This window comes from Lissotriton helveticus, chromosome 10, assembly GCF_964261635.1.
Source record: "Lissotriton helveticus chromosome 10, aLisHel1.1, whole genome shotgun sequence".
Taxonomy (NCBI): domain Eukaryota; kingdom Metazoa; phylum Chordata; class Amphibia; order Caudata; family Salamandridae; genus Lissotriton; species Lissotriton helveticus.
Window position 1 is genome coordinate 442,435,243 of NC_136071.1, and position 20,856 is coordinate 442,456,098.

Sequence of the window (20,856 nt, forward strand, 5' to 3'; positions counted from 1 at the left end):
CCCAAGGATCCTATCAAGAACGATCCTCCCCATTAGCTTTTGTGATGTATCTATTAAGCTAATGGGTCTATAATTTGATGGTGTAAGTGGACAGCCCTTTTTAAAAATTGGCACAATCTCCGCTCCCAACCAAGTTGGGGGCAAATCAGCTCCCCGCAGGATCTCATTAAAAAAAACGGCCACATTTTAGGCCCAGATTTTAGGTTGTGTACGAAACAAAACCCCAGGCAATTTATCGAAACCGGGGGCCTTATTAGGGAGCAATTTTCCTATTGCTACCTCAACCTCTCTCAGTGAGATAATTTCAACCTGGGGAAGACAGGACTCTCTTCCTACTATCAATTGGTCCCGCCAACAGGAATTAGCCAGGGTCCCCACATATCGGTGCTTAGTTTGGGGACCTTTAATAGGAACTGCGGTCGTCTTTTCACAATCTACCACCCCTGGGACACTAGGGATTTGTTGGAGTCAAGTGGTTTCATGGGTTAAGATGTCAATCTCAGGAACACGATAGAGTGCACCAAAGTGCTTTTCCCATATTGCAGAAGCAATGTTGGGGGCAGGCACAGGGGAAAGCCCACTCAAGCCAGTTGCAACAATGGACCAAAATAATTTGGAATCCCTAAACCTTAATGCAGATCCAAGCTCCTCCCATATCTTGGCCTCCCATTCCTTCTTAGCGTCATTAATAGCCTTTTTGTACAGAGAGCGTTGGACCCTAATAGCTCTAGTATCCTTAGTTTTTTTTTTTTGGGTTAAAAACTTTTATTGAGCAATCAGAGAAGAGTTACAAAGATGGGCCTACAACCACACGGGCTGGCCGCTAACAGCAAAGCACAACGTAAGAAGCATACGATCTCTCCCGTGGTCAGACATAAGTCAAACTCCAACTGTCACTCAAATTATCGGATAGGACACAACAATTTCCCCTTTTATACATATAAAAACAACAAACTACAAAAAGGCGAATGCATACTAATCAAGGTCAGCCCAGAAGGCGGAGGGGAAGCTAACAATCAGGAACACAAAAGCACAATCAATGTGACTTGGCAAGGTGGGGGGGGGGACCGCGGGGAGGATAGGAAAATCACATAACAGCACGAGAGATTTCGGGAACATCAGCCTAGGGAGACAGGGTAACATCGGGTGCGTCAACAAAGGGAGGAGTACAAATATTCCCACGATAGTCGTTCCACTGACCCCAAATCTTCGTCCACGCCCTGGGCCTGCCCCTAGCTACATAGACGGTCTTCTCGCGGAACATGGACCAATCCATGTTATCCTCCCACACCGAAGCATCGGGAGGTTTAGAGGCGCCCCAGAGTTGCGCAATGTCTCGCTTTGCGACCATGTATCCCAAGGTCGCCCATCTAGTTTGGGCCACAGAATAGTCGGTGGGTTCCCACACGTTCAACAGACACCGTCGGGCCTCAGGCCGCAGGGCAATTCCAGTCACAGCAGTCATCACCGCAAGCACATCAGTCCAGTAGGCCGCCACCGCAGGGCACTCCCAAATAATATGCAGAAATGTAGCACTCATCCCACAACCACGTTTGCATAAACCATCCGGGGAAAGACCCATCACTACCAGACGCGGACCAGTTACATACACCCGGTGGAGGATCTTAAGCTGAACCAAGCGGAGACGGGCGGGGATGGCGACCTCTTTCGGAGAAGAGAGTGCCGATTGCCAATCTTCGTCATCCAAGTCCAGCCCGTCACCGACCCAAACCTCCCTAAGTCGGACCAGTAAGTCAGCGCGATTATTAATCAGTTTCTTGTAAATCAGGGAGATAGTGCTATCGGGAAGGTGGCCATCCAGTATGCGATCCTCGAGGGGGAGGACTCGGGCAGGGTCACACCAGGAGTCAGAACAGAGGCCAGAGCATGTCGGACCTGCAGATATCGAAAGAATTCTCTATCACTCAAGTCATATTCGGCCTGAAGGGCCTCGAAGGACTTCACTTCACCTTCTACACAGACATCACCCACTTTACATATTCCAATCATATCCCAGCGGTCAAAGCCCTTAGTAGACCAGAGACATCCCAAACGTTCGGAAGCATAAAGCGGAGTAGCCATTGTCAGTCGATTCTCCCATCCCAGACTCACATTCGCGGTGCGCCACACACTGACTGCGATCCTGGACGGGCCCGTAAGATGGCGCCCGGCCGATCTGGAATAAAGCGCTCTATTAAAATCCCCTCCCGGCAGCTGGAGTCTATCCATCTAGTATTCTTAGTTTTTATTACTGACAGCAAGGATTTTTTTTACTTTCGGCAGGAGGCATTAAACCATGGATGCGTCTTAGTCCGGGGGAGATTTACCCTTTTCACAGGACAAAGGGCATCCCTTAAAATGGCAACCAACTGATTATGTATATCAGTGGCCCTTCCCCTGGAACCAAGATTCCCCATTTCTACAATAAATGGAATGGTGATCTCATATAATTCAGCAAGTTTGGTAGGGGAGTCTTGGAGGTCTGGCCATTTTACCCTACGCCTACAATTAGCTATTATTAAGGGTTGCGAAGCACTTTTTTGGGAGGGCGGTGGATTTGTCAACCCGAAGCTCCCCGGTTTAAGGGACAAGACTAAGGCATTGTGGTCGCTATCATGCCTTTCAAAGACCCTGAATTCGAGCAACCTATCCCAGTGCCTAGCTTCGATGAATATATAATCAATCACTGAGGTTTGATTCAATCTATTAAACGTCTCTCTCCCCGGCCTGTCGGGCTCCACCCTCCCATTACATGGTCTCAATGATGTAATTAACGCAAATGACTGTAATTGTAGGACGAGAGGGGTCCATGCCTTAACCTGGGAAATCAACGGGTCCGGAATGTGCCAAAGCTGGTCAACTTCATCCTGGTCCCCCAAATTCGAGTCTACAAGAGGCTCAAAATGGCAATTGAAGTTTCCACCCAGAATTAGGACGGTGGAGGAATCTAACGACTGGATAAAGTTTAATAAAGTTTCAATTGCCTCGGACTCCAGACCCCGCCTAACTGGCCTTGAATATACATTTATTAATGCTATGTTTTGCCTATTTTGCGGGGTAAGTAGTATGCACTGAACGTCTGGTGAATTAGTTGGGATTTGTGTAGCCTGAGCTCCCAAGTGGGTGCTCACCCAGATTGACAGCCCTCCCGAGGGCCTTCCCCTGCCTCCCGTTGTTGCCAAAATATCAAAAGTAGCAAAACCCGGTGCCGTACTTTCTTGTAACGCCCATGTTCCCTGTATCATGCAAATATCATGTAATGCCATAAAGTTGCCCCATTCGGGAATGGGCAATTTACTCTTCAATCCCGCCACATTCCAAGACAGAATCTTCATTTTTGCATCGGCTAAACCTAGCTTGATTGATGCACGGTCCAGAGGGCTGATAGGCCCAGCAGTGAAATTGGAACTCACGTGCACCGTTCCTCTATCTCACTATTTGGTATATGTCTATTAGCCAAAAGGGTGGTGGCTAAAGGCTGAGGTGCCTGGTCCAGTGCCACGGTTTTTGCAGGGGAGCAGGGATTTACATATACGTTAAGCTGTTCAGTTGAAGGCAAAAGACTAATAGAATCCTCCCTCTGTTAATCGCAATCATCAACTAGAAAATCATGGAAAGCCAAACTAAACTGCCACTTTGGTACCCAAACAAGGGTGAAACTCGGCTTGTGAACCATAGAGAAGATAAGTAGCCAACACACATTTCTGAAAGTGAGCAGTTACTACTCTGATGAATAATTTCAGGAGAAAAGTAAGGATGGAGATCAGTCGAAGGTTGGCTAGATCAATCGGTGCAAGAGATGGTTTTTAATAAGGGATGGAGGATTGCTTGCTTAAATTGATTAGAACAGAACCAAACTGTAAAGAACTGTAAATGACCCACAGCAAAATCGGTGAGATAGCCTTTCTTACAGAAAGTAGTATTCTTCTATGACAAACGGCAGGAAGGACACCTTAGGGTTTAATACTAACTACAAAGTAAAGAAATACTTGACACCTAAAAGGAGAATGAAAGGAGATCAACACCGACGCTGTATCCAGACTTTGACTGTCAGTGAGACAATCGCCAAAGCTGTGGAGATAACCTCTGAAACAGGAGCAAAGGTTGAGAGGGACAAGGAAAAGTAGGGCAATAGAAAAAACACTGAAAACATAGTCCGAAGTGTATTAATTATCAAGCTGGAAATCACTGCAAACTCTGCAGCACAAAGGGAGCAAGGAGAAGCAGGTGATGAGACCAGAGAAGGAGCTGATCAAATGCAGAATTTCGAAAAAAAAAAAAAAGACAACAATACTGACAGGAGAACTCAATAATGAGGTCTTGGCAACATTGCTTTTGTAGTGGAGTCAAAGGAAGAATGAAGAGAAGACATCCAAGTTCAGAAAGGGTACAATACTACTTCTAAAGCCTTTCAGAATGGATAAGAACAGTGTGAAACCAAAGCAGGCGTGGCTGATAAGAAGTAAATGGAGGTACACGATAAAACAGAACCAACGCAGGCTGTAAGGCTCAGAAGAAAACAGAGCTGGTTTAATAAGAATCAACAGAGTTTAAAGAATCTCTAAAGGGGGGATAAGCAAGTGTAGAGTGCACATATCAGTGGAAGCCTTAACTAAGAAATGAAACACATTAAAGGAGAGAAGGAACAGAAACATGAAAAACAAAAAAAGAATGGTCAGTAAGAGGGGCAAATAGAAAAGAAACCAACATGTAGGAAGAAAGTGACGAAAAAATAAAGTCAAGATATGAATCTGAGGCATGAGAAGGAAGTGAAGTTAATGGATAGGCCAACCAGGATGCAGCGATTAAAAGAAATTACACACATTTACAATATAAGGCACAGAGAGATAAGGCAATTTGCCACCATCACACATTTTTAGTCTTCTTTCCAGCTGGCGTTAGGATGTACAAGGTTCATCAATGTACCATATTTTGAAACACCACATCCCAATGTTGAATTCATGTGACCAAGGTGGAGTGTGTGTCATATTTTACTATCCTTCCAGGCAGTAATTTTTTTTCAGAATCCTTGTCACTACTTTGCCATAGGGATACATTGCATGTGCCATATATCCATGTTCAACTAAAACTTCGGTCCTTGGAGAGATTTTCTACCTACGTTACATTCCAGTTGAGTTTTTCTATTGTTCGTTTTTTCAATGGCTGCATCAAAAATTCCGGATTAGTGTGGGTCTGAGGCGGGCCATTTGTCTACTCATTTCAGTACCAGACCGTCCTATTCAATCTCCAGATTTACTTACAAATATGACAGTCATTCGAGCAGAAAAGGAAGGGAAGGGTCTGTGCAATGGGCACTCTATGTGGTAAATCAATGCAGGTTGCATCTACTACAGTCCAGAAAACAAAACACGAAAATAACAGAAATTAAAATGATTTTTTATTAAAACAGGGAGCTGCTCTGGAGAACCTAAAATACTCACAGTCAATTTCCACTCCATTAGTTTCACCAGCTCATCATGCGTCAGGTGTTTGTCCGTCCTTGAGAGCACAGAGGCGGGCAGCTCTTTCTGATACCTACCAAGGGAAACCAGACAGTTACCATGGCTACGAGAAGATACTACCTCACTCCTATCCACACCTTCCAAACACACACCTTACCCTCCTTGCTAATGTAACGAGGGGAAAATGAATGACAGTAGGCAGAATGATTACATGGCGCTGCAGCAAGTAGGCATGGCTGGAAATCTATAGCACTGTTGGAAAACGCTCCCAAAGTTGAGCCATAAAGCACTGTAAGAGTTCCCTCCCCTACCTTCTTCGGAGGAAGGTTAGAGTTCAATAGACCCCAGTTCTGAATCTAGCCATCCCTCTGTGGAGAAAGGAAAAATGGGCAAATGTTTTACACCCCGCCCTCTGAGCTATACCCATTTGGAAGGGGGGAGGTGGGAGGATAACAGAACTTCCAGATGATTCACAGGGAGTAAGAGACTACCCAGTTTCGGACCGCTAAACCAGTATGCACAGAGGGGACAGCTATATTTGTGGACGTGTACTACACTCTAACTTACGGTAGAAAATATAGACATCAATTATTGTGATTATAAAGAAAATATTAGGAAATGCAAACAAAATTAGGATTAAAAGTATAAACATAAAAAATGATTGAAAGTGCTAGCCTACATTTATTCTGAGATCGGCGGAGCTAGGTAGCACCTTCCACGTGTAACTTGGTACAACCAGACGTACATGGGCAGCGGGAAATGTCCTTGCGGCAGTGCTTAATTTGAGCCGGTGGGTGGGTTCCGGGGTTTGGCACTGAAAATTAATTGCCACCACTGGCACTTAAGACAGTCTGCCACATGGTGACGCTGCTTATCGAATTTAGAGATTAGCACAACAACAGTTGTTTGTTGATCCATTAGGCATTCAAAAGGACTGACAACTGCCGCCAATGCCGTTCTTATAGCTTTGGGGGCCTGGAATTGTCTCAGTTGTTACACCTGTAGGTGTGTGATGGCAGTAGTTGTGTCAGTACTGTCATTGGCAGCGGCAGCGGCAATAAGTGGTGCAAGCTGCAGTGACCTCTTTACGAGGGACCCAACCTTTTTTTTTTTGGTGCAAATTATGTACTGCCTTGTGATGAACATGCCCCCCAGTCAAGAGAACTATCTCTCTCTCTCTCGTAGGGTAGACAGACTTACATAATTTTGGGTGTGAATGTGATGGCTGCCAGCCAACGATGGCACTGCCAAACATCGCTGTGTGTCGGTGCATAGTGACGAGTTACTGCGTTCGGGTGCTTAGCCACCTGCTGCTCAGCAGGATGGCTTTGTAACCCTTCAGCATAAAAACTCTGCACTGAAACCGTTAGTGAATTCCACATTTGTAATCCATCCTACTGTTATGGTTATGTGCCATTTGGGAAGGCACTTTTCAGCAAGAAAGCACTGCACTAGTTGCATCATGTTGACATGACAATATGCACACAACAAACAGTTAGGCTCTGCAGTCTTATACCTAAAAGTTATTAGCATAGGTAGCTAATAAGACGCAATACCGTGCATTATGTACGCTCATGTGTCATGCATAGCTAACGCAATGATTAAGGTAATGAATAAATCCATCTGGAGGGAAGAAGGGTTTCATAAGAGGCAGGGCTTGGGGGAAATTTACATTTCTGGAGGGTTCTCGCACTGACAGATACGGGGTGGGGGGTATAGTTTATTGTGCCTTTGCTGAACAGTAGTGACAAAGCATACGGGGTATTTCATAGTGTTGGGAGGTCTTCAGTGTTGACACTGTACTGCTAGAAGAGGTAAACAAGCATAGGCATAGCCAATAGGTCTCGCCTTTGGGACCTCATAAGTGTTTAGTTATCCAGCACAATATCCTTGGTGCAAAAACATCAAGTGTTGCATGGCTAAACACTTATAAGGTCCCAAAGGCGAGACCTATTGGCTATGCCAATGCTTGTTAGAGACACAGGAGGGTCTACACCTTTACCTGGCAGATTAGGAGCGTTCCCACAGCAATCTCTGGTTGGCTTGCTACCAGCATCAAATAAAACTAGATTGAGGAAGACTCCATTCCAACACAACTGCCACTTGGTTTTCGGGAAGTGCCAAGTGAAAGTTAAATGGACTTTGTTTTCTGTATCCATTCTATTAGCTAGTGCTGCCTGCAGTACATTGTACTCTGGGGACACTTGATGAGATAGAAATAGAGAAAAGTAAAAAGTCTTGGATAATGAGCTTCCGGAAACACACAGGTGGCTCTCGAGTGCAGCTTAAATATGTGCCCAAGCCACGCCTCCCTGCCAAATGCTCTCTTTCAGCCTCAGAGAAAAGGAGTGCCATTTAGAACAGGAGCACAAGGTTGCACATTGACCTGTGCCACCGAGAGTGAACATATTACATATAAGAAGGACACAAACATATTCCAGTGATGCAATTCTTTCGTTTGGATTATAGTCAGATATTGTACGAAAGGTGCATAAATAACACTGCTATGAAAAAGTTGCTGCATTCACAAAAAGAGTGACTAGACTGCGTTTTTTTGTTGTAATTTTTTTTGGGGGGGTATCCGTATCTTTTTTTTTTTTTTTGGTGTTGTGAGTGGGACTATAAAATGTAGAGAATAAATGGTGAAACGCCTATTCTGCCCCAAGACTTTGATCCACACTTGAGGTTCAGTTGTCCTAACAATGCCTCTTATCAGATGTTAGTGTTTCGACCCCAATGTATAACTCAGGAGATCATCATCGGGACCACAAACAATACTAAAAGCATCTGAAGCCACTGAAAAACAAAGCGGAGAAAGAAAAGACAATACCAAAATGGGAGTTTGAAAAGATGTCCAAAATGTATAAATTGGGTAACTCTCATTCAATATGATGTGAAAAGGGCTGCATTGACTAAAAGGTATGTAACAAGTTAAAAAAAATGCCATCCTTCTCACCCCCAACCCGAAAAAGCCCAAGAAAAGCAAATGTGGCAATAAGGCTGCTACAAATACTAGAGGCTTACCTTAAATTATTGTCTCTGAGAAATGTGTGGGCAGATTCCACTGGTTGCAGAAAAAAAAGGAATCGGAAATGATTTTTGAAAGTTGGATGCAGTCAAAATGTATGTTCTAATCACCATCGTAAAGGTTACATATGGAAAGTTAGAAATATAAGTGGAACGCAAAACACTTAGTCAAAAATTCCTCCACTATCTGCTCTAGGCGACTGTGACACTAGGTGGCAAAGTCGTTCCATGACTTAGTAACAAGCGAATGCAGCATGACTGAGAAAAGGCAGCTGTAAAGCTTTTTCACTGATGATAGGTATATGAAACAAGACAAGCCCGGATTCGAAAGTGGTCCGGGTGCCCGCCGCGGCAAAAGGGAAAGCACATATGTTTACAATTAAGGCGAGACACGGCGGGGGAAGAGGCGGAGGAGCGTTCAGAAAGCGCGCGTGCATGCGCTTGTGAACAGCAAGCTTGAGGACAGCAAAAAGCCTCTGGTAGCGATTTCTGCAGCCCCTTACTGAAAGTCGAGCAAGCAGCGCATGCGCTGCTCTAGGCTCGACCTAAAAATGTCTGGAGGAAACACTCAATGCTTTTACCCTACAGCACCCCCAGGGCACTCCTGGAAGCACACACTGTCGCAATCTTTACCACTGAGAAGGCACTACTGGAGGAAGTCAAGAGTACCACAGCTCTAGCAGTGGCCATGTCTTAAGGACATCTCCATTCCTAGATCTTCTGGGCACATCAAATTAGGAAGCGCAGTGATTGGTTCGGCACCTACCATTGATCCAGAGCAAGGAGCTTCTTCTGCTTCTGTGCTTTCACTTTGATAACATCCTGATAAATATCAAAGACTTTTGTCCAAAGGTTGGCATCTTCGCAGGCATAGAGGCCACCACGCAATGGCAACATCTGGGGACAAAAGGACAAGTTAATGTGGGATGAAAATTGACAAAATAACCACCCTCTTGCTGCTCAGTAACTTCTACAATGGGAGACATGAGAGAGACGGGGATATGTGCTCATATGTCCTTCTTAACACCTATGAGGAAGCCGGTAGGAAATATCATAGCACTGAATGCAAAAAAAGATGACACTCTCCAAAGACTTCATTGTTGATAACACGGACCAAATACAACAAGCACTGGCGTTGCCAATAGGTCTCACAGTAGGAAAGTTGGAGCTATTGGTTTTGTAAATGAAATTTTATATTTATGTTTTGTGATTTACAATGCCAATACTTTTAACTTCAGCATATGTGACACTTATAGCATTTGTAATGCCACGTTTTGTATTTACGTGACTTAGATGTATATATCTTACTAATAGAAATGTCTTTTTTTTGTTAATTAATATTGAAATAAAAAAGTTATTTATAATGTATAATGGCAATATTGTAAACTTTCCTAAATACCTTGGTGAGAGGGGAAGAGAGAGTCAGGCCTGGAGAGAGTGAGGAGAGGGGTGAGTGAGGAGAGGGGAGAGAGGTGAGTGAGGAGAGAGAGAGGGATTGGAGAGGGAGTCCTCAGAGGGATGAAAGGCTGAGTGGACCCACCAATATTTGAACCTGTGACCATGAGGTGAACACAGGCCGCTACAGTGGTTGCATTCGTCCACTGAACCACAAGACTCGGCATAGCAGGGTCGAAAACCAGGTTATGGAGTAGCAGGGCAAAGCATGTGAAAAGGGACAGAACCGGTGAGAAACGTGAGACAGGGGATGGCATGTGAGAAAGTACAAGGAGATCAACGAGAAAGACGGGCGCTGAGATAAAGGAGGAGAAGAGGGTTAAAGAATACCGCAAGAGATGACAGATACTCCAGCACAAGACCAAATGTTATGTAGGCAAGGGGGGCCTGGGGAGAGCGCAACGGGAACCGGGAACCTCCACTCAGGTTGCGGACTGGTGATCCTGCAATTGGAAGGACACCAGTTTGTGGAAACTCCATCCCAAAGTATTTCAAGAACACCAGCCCCACTGGGGCCCTTTCTTGGCAGACCTCTTTGCCTCTCGGCTGGAAGCCCAACTGGAAAGGTACTACAGTTGGCGCCCGGACCCAGAGGCGTTAGTAGTGGATGCATTCCTTCAAGATTGGAATGCGGAGCAGGTTTATGCCTTTCCCCCGTTCGCAATGATTATGAGGATGTCAACCCAGGTGAGGAGGCAGCAGGCGGATTTGGTGGTGATCACCCCAATATGGAGGTCGCAAGCCTGGTTTCCAGTTCGGATGGAACTTTCCTGGGATTTTCCAATCTGTCTACCCCAGTTTCATGATCTCCTCAAAGACGCTCAGAGGAAACCCCATCACCTCCTGCTTTCAGGCAGTCTTCATCTGATGGCCTGGAGGGTTACAGGCAACGTTGGAAGGTGCTGGGCCTTTCAGCAGACGCTGCCTCGCTACTCTTGAAGTCCTGAGCAGAGAGCACTAACAAGCGATACTCCTCTGCCTGGTCTAGATGGGGGAGTTGGTGTCTTCGACAACAGGTGAATCCGTTGGGGACAGATGTTGGCCATGTCCTTAATTTCCTAGCTTCTTTGGCAAAGGAGGGCCTGGCTTATAGGTCAGTCAATACCTTTCGGTCAGCGATAGCGGGTCATATCCCAGTAGACGCACACCCTATTGGTGAGCACCCGCTCATATTTAAGCTTCTGAGGTTATCAGACTCCCTGTGCCCCATAACCTCGGTATTCAACTCTCTGGGATGTTAATAAAGTTCTAAACTTATTCCGATCATGACCAGCCAACAAGTACCTGTCCAGGAAACAAATGTCGGCAAAACTAGCAACCCTTCTTTGTTTGATATCCTGCCGCAGAGTCTCAGATGTAAAAGCGTTAGACCACCAGGCCGAGTTTTCACTCCAGAGGGAGTTACCTTTAATATCTCTATAAGGACCAAGTGTAATTGGAAGTCAGTGTCCTATCCGGCTTTTCCTGATGTCCCTAAACTATGTGTGGGCAGAGCTCTCAAGGCCTACGAGGTGGAGACAGTGGACATATGCCCACAGGGCGTCGGACAATTGTTTATAGCTGGGATGGGTCCATTGGGCGGTGCAGGAGGCAGGGATAGACACGTCTCTTTTTGGGGCTCATTCGGTTCGAGGCGCTATGGCATCAAAGGCTTTTTCCCTGGGGGCATGGCTGGAGGATATCCTGAACACCGCAGACTGGTCCTCTGACTCCACCTTTAAAAGGTTTTACTTTAAGCCAGTTGTGTCATTGGCATCTTTGGTGGTGGACAAGCTTTAAACTAGCCTAATCCGAAGCCTCCGGTCCTGCCATAGAATGAAAAATGTTCTATCATAACGGAAAGTTTCAATTCTATTAAGGACGCGGAGGCAAGGATTAGCCCACCCGTTCAGTTTAAAATCCCTCCCAGAACATCGCAGTACAAGTGGTGAGTAATCAATCAATCAATCATGCCATTTGTATAGCGCACTACTCACCCGGGAGGGTCTCAAGGCGCTTGGGGGGAGGGGTATGCTACTGCTCGAACAGCCAGGTCTTGAGTTGTTTCCTGAAGGCGAGATGGTCCTGGGTCAGCCGAAGGTGGATGGGGAGGGAGTTCCAAGTCTTGGCAGCCAGGTAAGAGAAGGATCTTCCTCCGGCGGTGGCTCTTCGGATGCGTGGTCCGGCTGCGAGGGCGAGGCTGGTGGACCGTAGCTGGCGGGTGGGCGTGTAGAAGGTCAGGCGGTCGTTGAGGTACTTGGGGCCCAGGTCGTGGAGAGACTTGTGTGCGTGGGTGAGGACCCGGAACGTGATCCTCTTGTCGACGGGGAGCCAGTGCAGGTTCCTCAGGTGGCTGGAGATGTGGCTGCGTCGGGGGACATCCAGGATGAGTCGGGCGGAGGCGTTCTGGATGCGCTGGAGTCTTTTCTGTAGCTTGGCTGTGGTTCCGGCGTAGAGGGCGTTTCCGTAGTCCAGTCGGCTGGTGACGAGTGCCTGGGTGACAGTCTTCCTGGTCTCGGTCGGGATCCAGCGGAAGATCTTGCGAAGCATACGCAGGGTGTTGAAGCACGATGAGGAGACGGTGTTGACTTGTCTGGTCATCGAGAGGGAGGGGTCCAGGATGAAGCCCAGGTTGCGTGCGTGGTCGGTTGGCTTGAGTGCAGTGCCCAGGGCTGGGGGCCACCAGGAGTCGTCCCAGGCGGAGGGCGAAGATCCCAGGATGAGGACTTCCGTCTTGTCCGAGTTCAGTTTCAGGCGGCTGTCCTTCATCCACTCGGCGACGTCTTTCATCCCTTCGTGTAGGCAGGTTCTGGAGGTGTCGGGGTCTCTGGTGAGGGAGAGGATCAGCTGGGTGTCGTCGGCGTAAGAGATGATGTTGAGGTTGTGCTGGCGTGCGATGGCTGCAAGAGGTTTCATGTAGATGTTAAAGAGGGTGGGGCTGAGTGAAGATCCTTGCGGGACGCCGCAGATGACTTCGGTGGCCTCGGAGCGAAACGGGGGGAGGCGGACTCTTTGTGTTCTTCTGGCGAGGAACGAGATGATCCACTCCAGTGCCTTCTCTTGGATACCGATGTTGCTGAGGCGCTGGACTAGGGTGCGGTGGCAGACCGTGTCGAACGCAGCGGAGATGTCCAGGAGGATGAGGGCCACTGTTTCCCCCTTGTCGAGCAGGGTCCGGATGTCGTCGGTGGCTGCGATGAGGGCGGTCTCGGTGCTGTGGTTGGCTCTGAAGCCGGACTGCGAGGGGTCGAGGGATCCGTTCGTCTCGAGGAAGGCGGTCAGCTGTCTGTTGACGATCTTCTCGATGACTTTAGCAGGAAAAGGGAGGAGCGAGATGGGGCGGAAGTTTTTGAGATCAGTGGGGTCCGCTGTAGGTTTCTTCAGGAGGGCGCTGATCTCGGCGTGCTTCCACCTCTCCGGGAAGGTGGCGGTGTTGAAGGAGGCGTTGATGATGTTCCGGAGTTGGGGTGCGATGGTGGAGTCGGCCTTGTTGAAGACGTGGTGTGGGTAGGGGTCGGTCGGTGATCTGGAGTGGATGGTGTTCATCGTGCGGGCTGTGTCTTCGGTGGTCACCGTGGTCCAGGTGCGAAGGGTGGCGGTGGGGGGCGTTGGTTCGACGGTTGGGTGCATGGGTGGGGCGCCAAAGCTGTTGTGGATGTCGGCGATCTTGCGGTGGAAGAACGAGGCGAGGGAGTCGCAGAGGTCTTGAGACGGAGTGATCTCGTTGGTGCCGGTGCTGGGGTTGGAGAACTCCTTGACGATAGTGAAGAGCTCTTTGCTGTCGTGGGCGTTGTTGTCCAGTCGTTCCTTCAGGGATTTCTTCTTGGTGGTGCGGATGAGCTGGTGGTGCTTGCGGGTAGCGTGTTTGAGGGCAGTCATGTTGTCGGTGGTCCGGTCGAGGAGCCAGGCTTTCTCGAGGGTGTGGCAGGTCTTCTTGGAGTCCTTGAGGTAGTCGGTGAACCAGGATGCCTTCTTGCTTCTGGGTCTGCTGGGAGGGTTCTTTAGTGGCGCGAGGTCGTCGGCGCAGGCGGTCAGCCACTGTGTGAAGTTGCGGGCTGCTTCGTTGGGGTCCGTTGTGTTGGCGGGTGGGCTCTGGCTGAGGGAGGTGGTGAGCTGGTCTACGGTGATCTTGCTCCAATTCCTGTTAGGTACCTGTTGCGGGTGGTGGTAGGTCGTGGATCTTTTGAAGCTGAAGTGGACGCAGCTGTGGTCGGTCCAGTGGAGTCCGGTGGCGTGGCTGAAGGTGATGTACTTGCTGGAAGAGAAGACAGGATCAAGCGTGTGGCCGGCGTAGTGGGTGGGGGTGTTGACCAGTTGCTTGAGTCCGAGGTTGGCGAGGTTTTCCAGCAGGGCGGTGGTGTTGGGGTCCTTGTTGTTCTCCAGGTGGAAGTGGAGGTCCCCGAGGAGGATGTAGTCGGTGGAGGGGAGGGCGTGCGGGCTGAGTAAAATGTTTACAACCTCTTTTATGCTCATTGCGTAGGATGGTTATTTTGAGCCTCATTCAAGTGTCAACGTTACAGTCATCTGAAATCGAATGTGTTGATTCCCTGGTACAGATTTGACATCTATGCCATTTTTTCTGACCTAGGTACAGACACCAGTGAACAAGAATAATCTGAAATCTTGCTGGATATGGTCGCAGGAAGAAAGAAGAGGATAGAGCGTCCTCGGGGAAAGTTATGCGACACCCTGCGTCTGGATTGAACATTGTTGTTGGATTTTTTTTAGTTTCTACTTTCCCTGTGCATCGAGGGAAATGTAGTTTATTGTAATTGTGTTTGTTGACGACGCTGCTGGAGTAATATATGGAGAAAGTTACAGCCTAATCCTTGCCTCCGCGTCCTTAATAAAATGTAAACTTTCTGTTACGATAGTTAGGAAATTTTACATTGTCTGTTGATTTATCACTTTTATTGGAGGCAGACTACATGTTGGTGGTCTTGCTAATTACTCTCCTTTGACTTAGGAACAGAGTAGATTTAAGTTAATTAATTACAGAACTATATTTGTTTATCGCTTATTCTATTATATTTTGACCTCTCTCGACTTAATATAATTTTAGCCATCATTGATGCGGAATTGAAATCTAACTCCCTTTTTGCCTATTGGAATTATTCTTAATTATGATTCAACATTTTCAAATGTATTTGTTTGTTCAAGGTCCTCTGTCTTTTGGGACTTACATAACCCCGATCCTGCACATCAGCCCTTTAAATTAATTAATGAAAGCATTAAGTCTGTAGTGTATCATATGCTCCTACTGGGGCTACTTTCTCACTACCCTATCCAGCCGAGCTGCTGGAGAATGTGTAAATTGTTGAAATGCAACAATGCACTGGTGTGAAACACATCTTGGAATATCTGACCAAACAGAGGAACACAAGCCATGCCTCGGTCTAATTACCTTGCACCCAGTCAGTGTCAAAAACTTGAAGATGAAGGTCATGGTGTTATGCTGGGTGTGCTAAAACAATCACAGGAATTTCAGTCTAATCACGCTCTGAGCCAGTCCCAGTGAATAACAATCACACAAAACGTGGCACAGCAAAATGACTATTAAAACTGGAGCTGTAAGCTTTTCTTAAACCCAGCTGTCCCACTTGAGTTTGCGCCTAATATGCACTTTTGAATCAGCAGCTTTCCATACATAAAATGTAAGTTCTTCAGAGGGAGTTCTCAGGAGCCGCAGGTAATTGACGAATTTAGCCCTCGAGCCACCTGGCATTTGACATCTGTAAAGTATCTTATATGCTCAGGGTGGTATTATCCACTACCAGCACAAAACGTTAATAATATAGATAGCCGAGCTGGCTGGGACAGAGCCTCTAAGAAATTAGATAATCCTGGTCGAAGGGCACCCAAAAGGTAATTTCAGTAAATAAAGGAATGGTCAATAATTGTCAATGATTACACTCCCCTAAACTAAACTCAAAGAATAAAGGGGTGCAAGCAATTCTCCAAGTAAATGTATAGTTATTAATGTCTTACCAGTAAAATTAGAGGAACAATACATTGGGGCTGAGGAGATTCTCGGAGCACTAGATCCTTCGAACCCGCCAAAACATGACCCAATACATTTGCCCACAGAAACTAAAAGTAGGTACCACAAAAGGATTATAGAAGAAAACGATTGCGGACTTTAGACACCTAAAATGTATTCATCACGAAAAACTATAGAAAGTACAGAAAACAAAACAGCACAATTTAAGTGCACAGAATAACAATGGTAAAAACTTTGTTAGAAACGGACTAAGTTGGTGGGAGGCGATGGAAAAATCTCTAACAACTACTGATCAAGCTGCGTTAATGCATGCGGACAAATCAGAGATGCGAAAAGTAATTTTACAATTACTAGCAACTTGTGTAGGAAATATTGATACCCGCTTGGACAAGTTAAACACACTGATCATTAACGCACAGTTTACTGAAAAAGTATCTGACTCATGTTATTGCTCCCAGCTGTTAGTGAATATATCTGCCCTTCCAGGAATAATGTCAGAACTGGTTTTAGAATGTAAAACCATACCTTTCAAAATCCAGCCAAGGAGACAATGTTGGTGATATATGGAGGTGCCTCTGTCAAGTCAAGTAGAGTGCCCATTTAGTGTTGGTTTAATGGAACAAATAGACAATTCTCTGCATATTCAAAACATGCATCAAAATGAGGCTGAAACAAACGTTCCCGAGCATGGTACATGTAGCTTAACTAGTATGATCAATTAAAAGAGGAGGGACCGGGAGCAGTTAAAGGTCCAGCTCCCACGCTTCCATCTTGGAATATACACACAAGCAGAGGGTGGCTGTTCCTAAGGAGAAGAGAGGTAACGTGAGGTTGGAAAGTATATTAAGTGGGGAATCTTCCTTATTAGAAGATATAGCTCTCACACACCCAAAAGGGTGTCATGCTTCATCTGAGAAGCTGGCCTGATATTTGATGTCCACTTGTGCAAGTGGGCACCTTGCACCAATCCAGACCACCCTTATGGTGATTTACGAGGTCTTAAACAACCTTAGAAAGCTCTTTAAGTGGTAGCTGTGAAGAGCAGCATTCAGGCTTAGTCAAGAAGCAGTGTAAAGCAGCTTGTTTTACAGGAATGCAATCTTATAGTATAGATCAAGTGAAAAGAACCACACCAAGTATTTATAAAAATGTGTATTTCTTAGAGAATACTCTCTAGTACGTTCAAATATCTCCTACACCGAGATAAACACAATGCGCACAATACTTTAGCAAAGAAACACAGTAAATAGCACGAAATACACAATGGGCCGGGGGGGGGGGGGGGGGGAATATCAAACAATATACTAAGAAAGTGGTATGAAAAACACAACTTGGGTCAAGACAGGGTCGAGAGGACGTCGAAGTGCTGGGGACCCAAGGAACCACCCAAGGTGAGTAGATAGGGACCCCACAGAGAGCGTGTGGGAACACTACCGCGTGCTCCTTACAACTCTATGTGTAAGTTGCAGTTAGATTTTTAAAGATTAAGGACCCTTTCCAGTGGACCCTGAAGAAACCCCATGGAAGACAGAAGGTTGAAGAGCCAACCCAGCCGTGGATATCCTTGTACCCAAGTTACCTACATCAGGGAAGCCGGGTGCATATGTATGAAGTGGTGTAGGAAACCACATTTGAACCCAATGGAGGACTTCAGGAAAGTACAGCTGTTACAAAAGGAGAAAGTGTACAGTGGAATGCAAAGGTGGATTCTAGATGAGAGGTACTTGCAAGCAGAGGGGACAGAGTCTACGTCACTCAGGAGTGACCAGGAGTCTTGGAAGACGAATGCCCAATGTCGGGTGTTGCAGGATGGAAGATGATGACCTTGACTCTGCAGCTGTGAGGACCAGGCAACGCTGAGGAGGACCAGGAGCCATGCACGAGCTGTCCCACAAAAAATGTCGAGTGCTGAAGGGTCGGTGTCTGGTGGGAGCACCAACAAGCCTTGGCAAATGCAACCAACACAGGAATCGAAGAAGGAGCACCGCCGAGTCCAGCAAGGTCCAAGGGACTCATAAAGAGCAGAGGAAGTCAGGGCAAGCTCAGAGCAATCAGAGGAGCCCAAAAGAAACAACGATGACCCTCAAGAAGACCCACAGGCCGGATGCACTGGAGTTGCAAGAGGACCTCAAGCAGCTCACCAAAAGATGCAGCGCACAATGCACACGATGCGGTGTGGCTGAAGATTCCGGTCACTGGAGGTGTTCGAGGTTGATGTTACTTGGAGCCCAAAGATCTTCTTAGAATGAAGTCAACAAGCCTTAGCAAATGCACATTGATGCAGTGCAAAGGGGTTCAGTTATTGTAACCCCCACGAGGGATACTGGCCTCAAACTTGGTAAGAGGACAGGGCAGGCCTCAGGATTTGTGGAAAACCACAACCTGTGTTGCAGAGCCTTTGGAGTCCGGAGGAGCTCAGGATCAGCAGTGGCATGGGCTGAGGAGGTGCAGTGCTCCAGAGGGTCTGGGTGAGTCAGTGCTAGGCTGAATAGGCCTGATCTGCATTGGGAATGGTGGGAGGAGTAGCACCTGAACTTGAATAGGGCTGTGACTGCCTTCCACAATGATGGCCCCGCCATGGCTTACACTAACAATAGAGGTGGTTGTGCACTTGAAAAGATATGTGAAGTGCCCCCAAGAGCTGGTTTGGACTGGGCACTGAACCCTGTGCCAGGGGGAAGAACAAAGACACTTAGTACTATAAACACTGGGGCTGTGACTCCATGTCTGTTGAACTCACTGGCCTCTGAACTAACTAGAACTTGAAGGAGCACTCCGCCAGGAAAAAGCGCTGTGGGACCCAGCTGCTGCCTGAGGGGGTTGGAGGGGCTGCCCTCTGCCGGGAGGCCCTGCGTGCTGGCCTGCCTGAGCACAGCTCTGCCGTGTGGGACTTTGGGGACCTAGCGCCGGGCTGAGCGCTCTATCTTGATTGCCCTGGACCTAGGCTTGGAGCGCTGAAAAGGTTCCCATGTGCTTAGGCCCCTGGCATGGGCTTGTGTTGCAGTAGCGTTTGGTGAGCGCTTCTGGGGGCTTACAGTTGGAGCCCCAAACAGTTGTTCATCTGCATACCTGAGGCGTGGGGACCCTGGAGTGTCCGCATTGTAGAATCGCAGTGTGGGCGCTTTATCATTTACGCGCAGAGCCCGAGGAGTTGGCTCTAATTTAAAAATCGGCGAGCGCAGCCGCGCCGCAAACCCGAATTCATGCAAAGAAAGCCAGACTGTGGGCAGGGCTCCCCCGCGAAGGAGGAAGCTGACACACGCCCAACAGGAGGAAGCAGTGTCTCCCACCCCCCCTCCCTGAGATCACAAGGGAGGCCATGCAGCACAGAGTGCGCCGCTGGGAAGACAGCCACAGCGGACCCTGTCAGGCCTTGGTTTCCCCACGAGGAAGTAGCTGGAATGGCCATAAGAAGAAGTGGAGCCTCAGGCAAGTGAGGAGTCGCGGAGACCAGCCTTTAGGGAGAGGAGGGCTCCCGCCGTGCAGTTGCCTCCCTCCTTTGCTCTCATATACCAGGGGCATTGTGAAGGATTGTTGGGGGACGGAGTGGAACCGCCACAGAGGTCTCCGTTCCCCCATCTGAATCAGACGCGTTTCTGACCATATCGCAGTTGCACGCATGGTTGCGGGCAGCTGCGGGCTTACCTGGTGTCCAGTGACATTGTAGTGTTTTAATTCAGAAAGGGGGGTGGTGATGAACAGAGTGCCTGAATTAAGCAGACCACTCTTACCCAGTCCAAAGATCAGGGCTTGATCATCACCGTTTTTTAGCTCACTGCACCATCCCAGCTCAGAACTTGGCTATATGCAAATTAGTCTGTTCCTGTCCCAGTGCATGATGGGAACAGGGCAAACCAAACTACCAAGCCAATTCTTGTACTGGGAAGGAAACAAGCTTCCGGGGACCGGTTTCTGCCATTTCAGGCGTCGTCGGCCCGGCTTGCTTGAATCCTGATGGTGCAATGAGCAAGGGACTCACATCTGAGTATACCCTTCCACGCTTGTGGTGGACAAAATGATTCAGAAAAGGGGGTGGTGATGAACAGAGTGCCTGAATTAAGCAGACCACTCTTACCCAGTCCAAAGATCAGGGCTTGATCCATCACCGTTTTTTAGCTCACTGCACCATCCCAGCTCAGAACTTGGCTATATGCAAATTAGTCTGTTCCTGTCCCAGTGCATGATGGGAACAGGGCAAACCTGAAGCTTGTCTCCTTTCTGGTGAAGAATTGGCTTGGTAGTTTGGTCTGCCCTGTTCCCATGATGCACTGGGCCAGGGACAGACTAATTTGCATGTAGCCAGGTTCTGAGCTGGGATGGGGCAGTGAGCTAAATAACGGTGATGGATCAAGCCCTGATCTTTGGACTGGGTAAGAGTGGTCTGCTTAATTCAGACACTCTGTTTATCACCACCCCCTTTTCTGAATCATTTTGTCCACCATAAGCGTGGAAGGGTATACTCAGACATGAGTCCCTTGCTCACTGCTCCATCAGGATTCAAGCAAGCCGGGCCGACGACGCCTGAAATGGCAGAAACCGGTCCCCGGAAGCTTGTCTCCTTTCTGGTGAAGAATTGGCTTGGTAGTTTGGTCTGCCCTGTTCCCATGATGCACTGGGCCAGGGACAGACTAATTTGCATGTAGCCAGGTTCTGAGCTGGGATGGGGCAGTGAGCTAAATAACGGTGATGGATCAAGCCCTGATCTTTGGACTGGGTAAGAGTGGTCTGCTTAATTCAGACACTCTGTTTATCACCACCCCCTTTTCTGAATCATTTTGTCCACCATAAGCGTGGAAGGGTATACTCAGACATGAGTCCCTTGCTCACTGCTCCATCAGGATTCAAGCAAGCCGGGCCGACGACGCCTGAAATGGCAGAAACCGGTCCCCGGAAGCTTGTCTCCTTTCTGGTGAAGAATTGGCTTGGTAGTTT

At 47.7% G+C, this 20,856-nt stretch overlaps 1 protein-coding gene across 4 annotated transcripts in view; it reads right to left on the reverse strand.

The window, feature by feature from the left end:
* Positions 1–20,856, reverse strand: part of LOC144784264 (uncharacterized) — a 115,453-nt gene that overhangs the window by 40,030 nt on the left and 54,567 nt on the right. For all 4 annotated transcript variants that reach the window (XM_078662933.1, XM_078662932.1, XM_078662931.1 and 1 more), the window contains exons 2-3: positions 9,256–9,386; positions 5,442–5,535 (exon numbers count right to left, since the gene is read on the reverse strand). In XM_078662933.1, the coding sequence (XP_078519059.1) occupies positions 5,442–5,535; positions 9,256–9,386 (225 nt within the window). The remainder of the gene's footprint in view (positions 1–5,441; positions 5,536–9,255; positions 9,387–20,856) is intronic.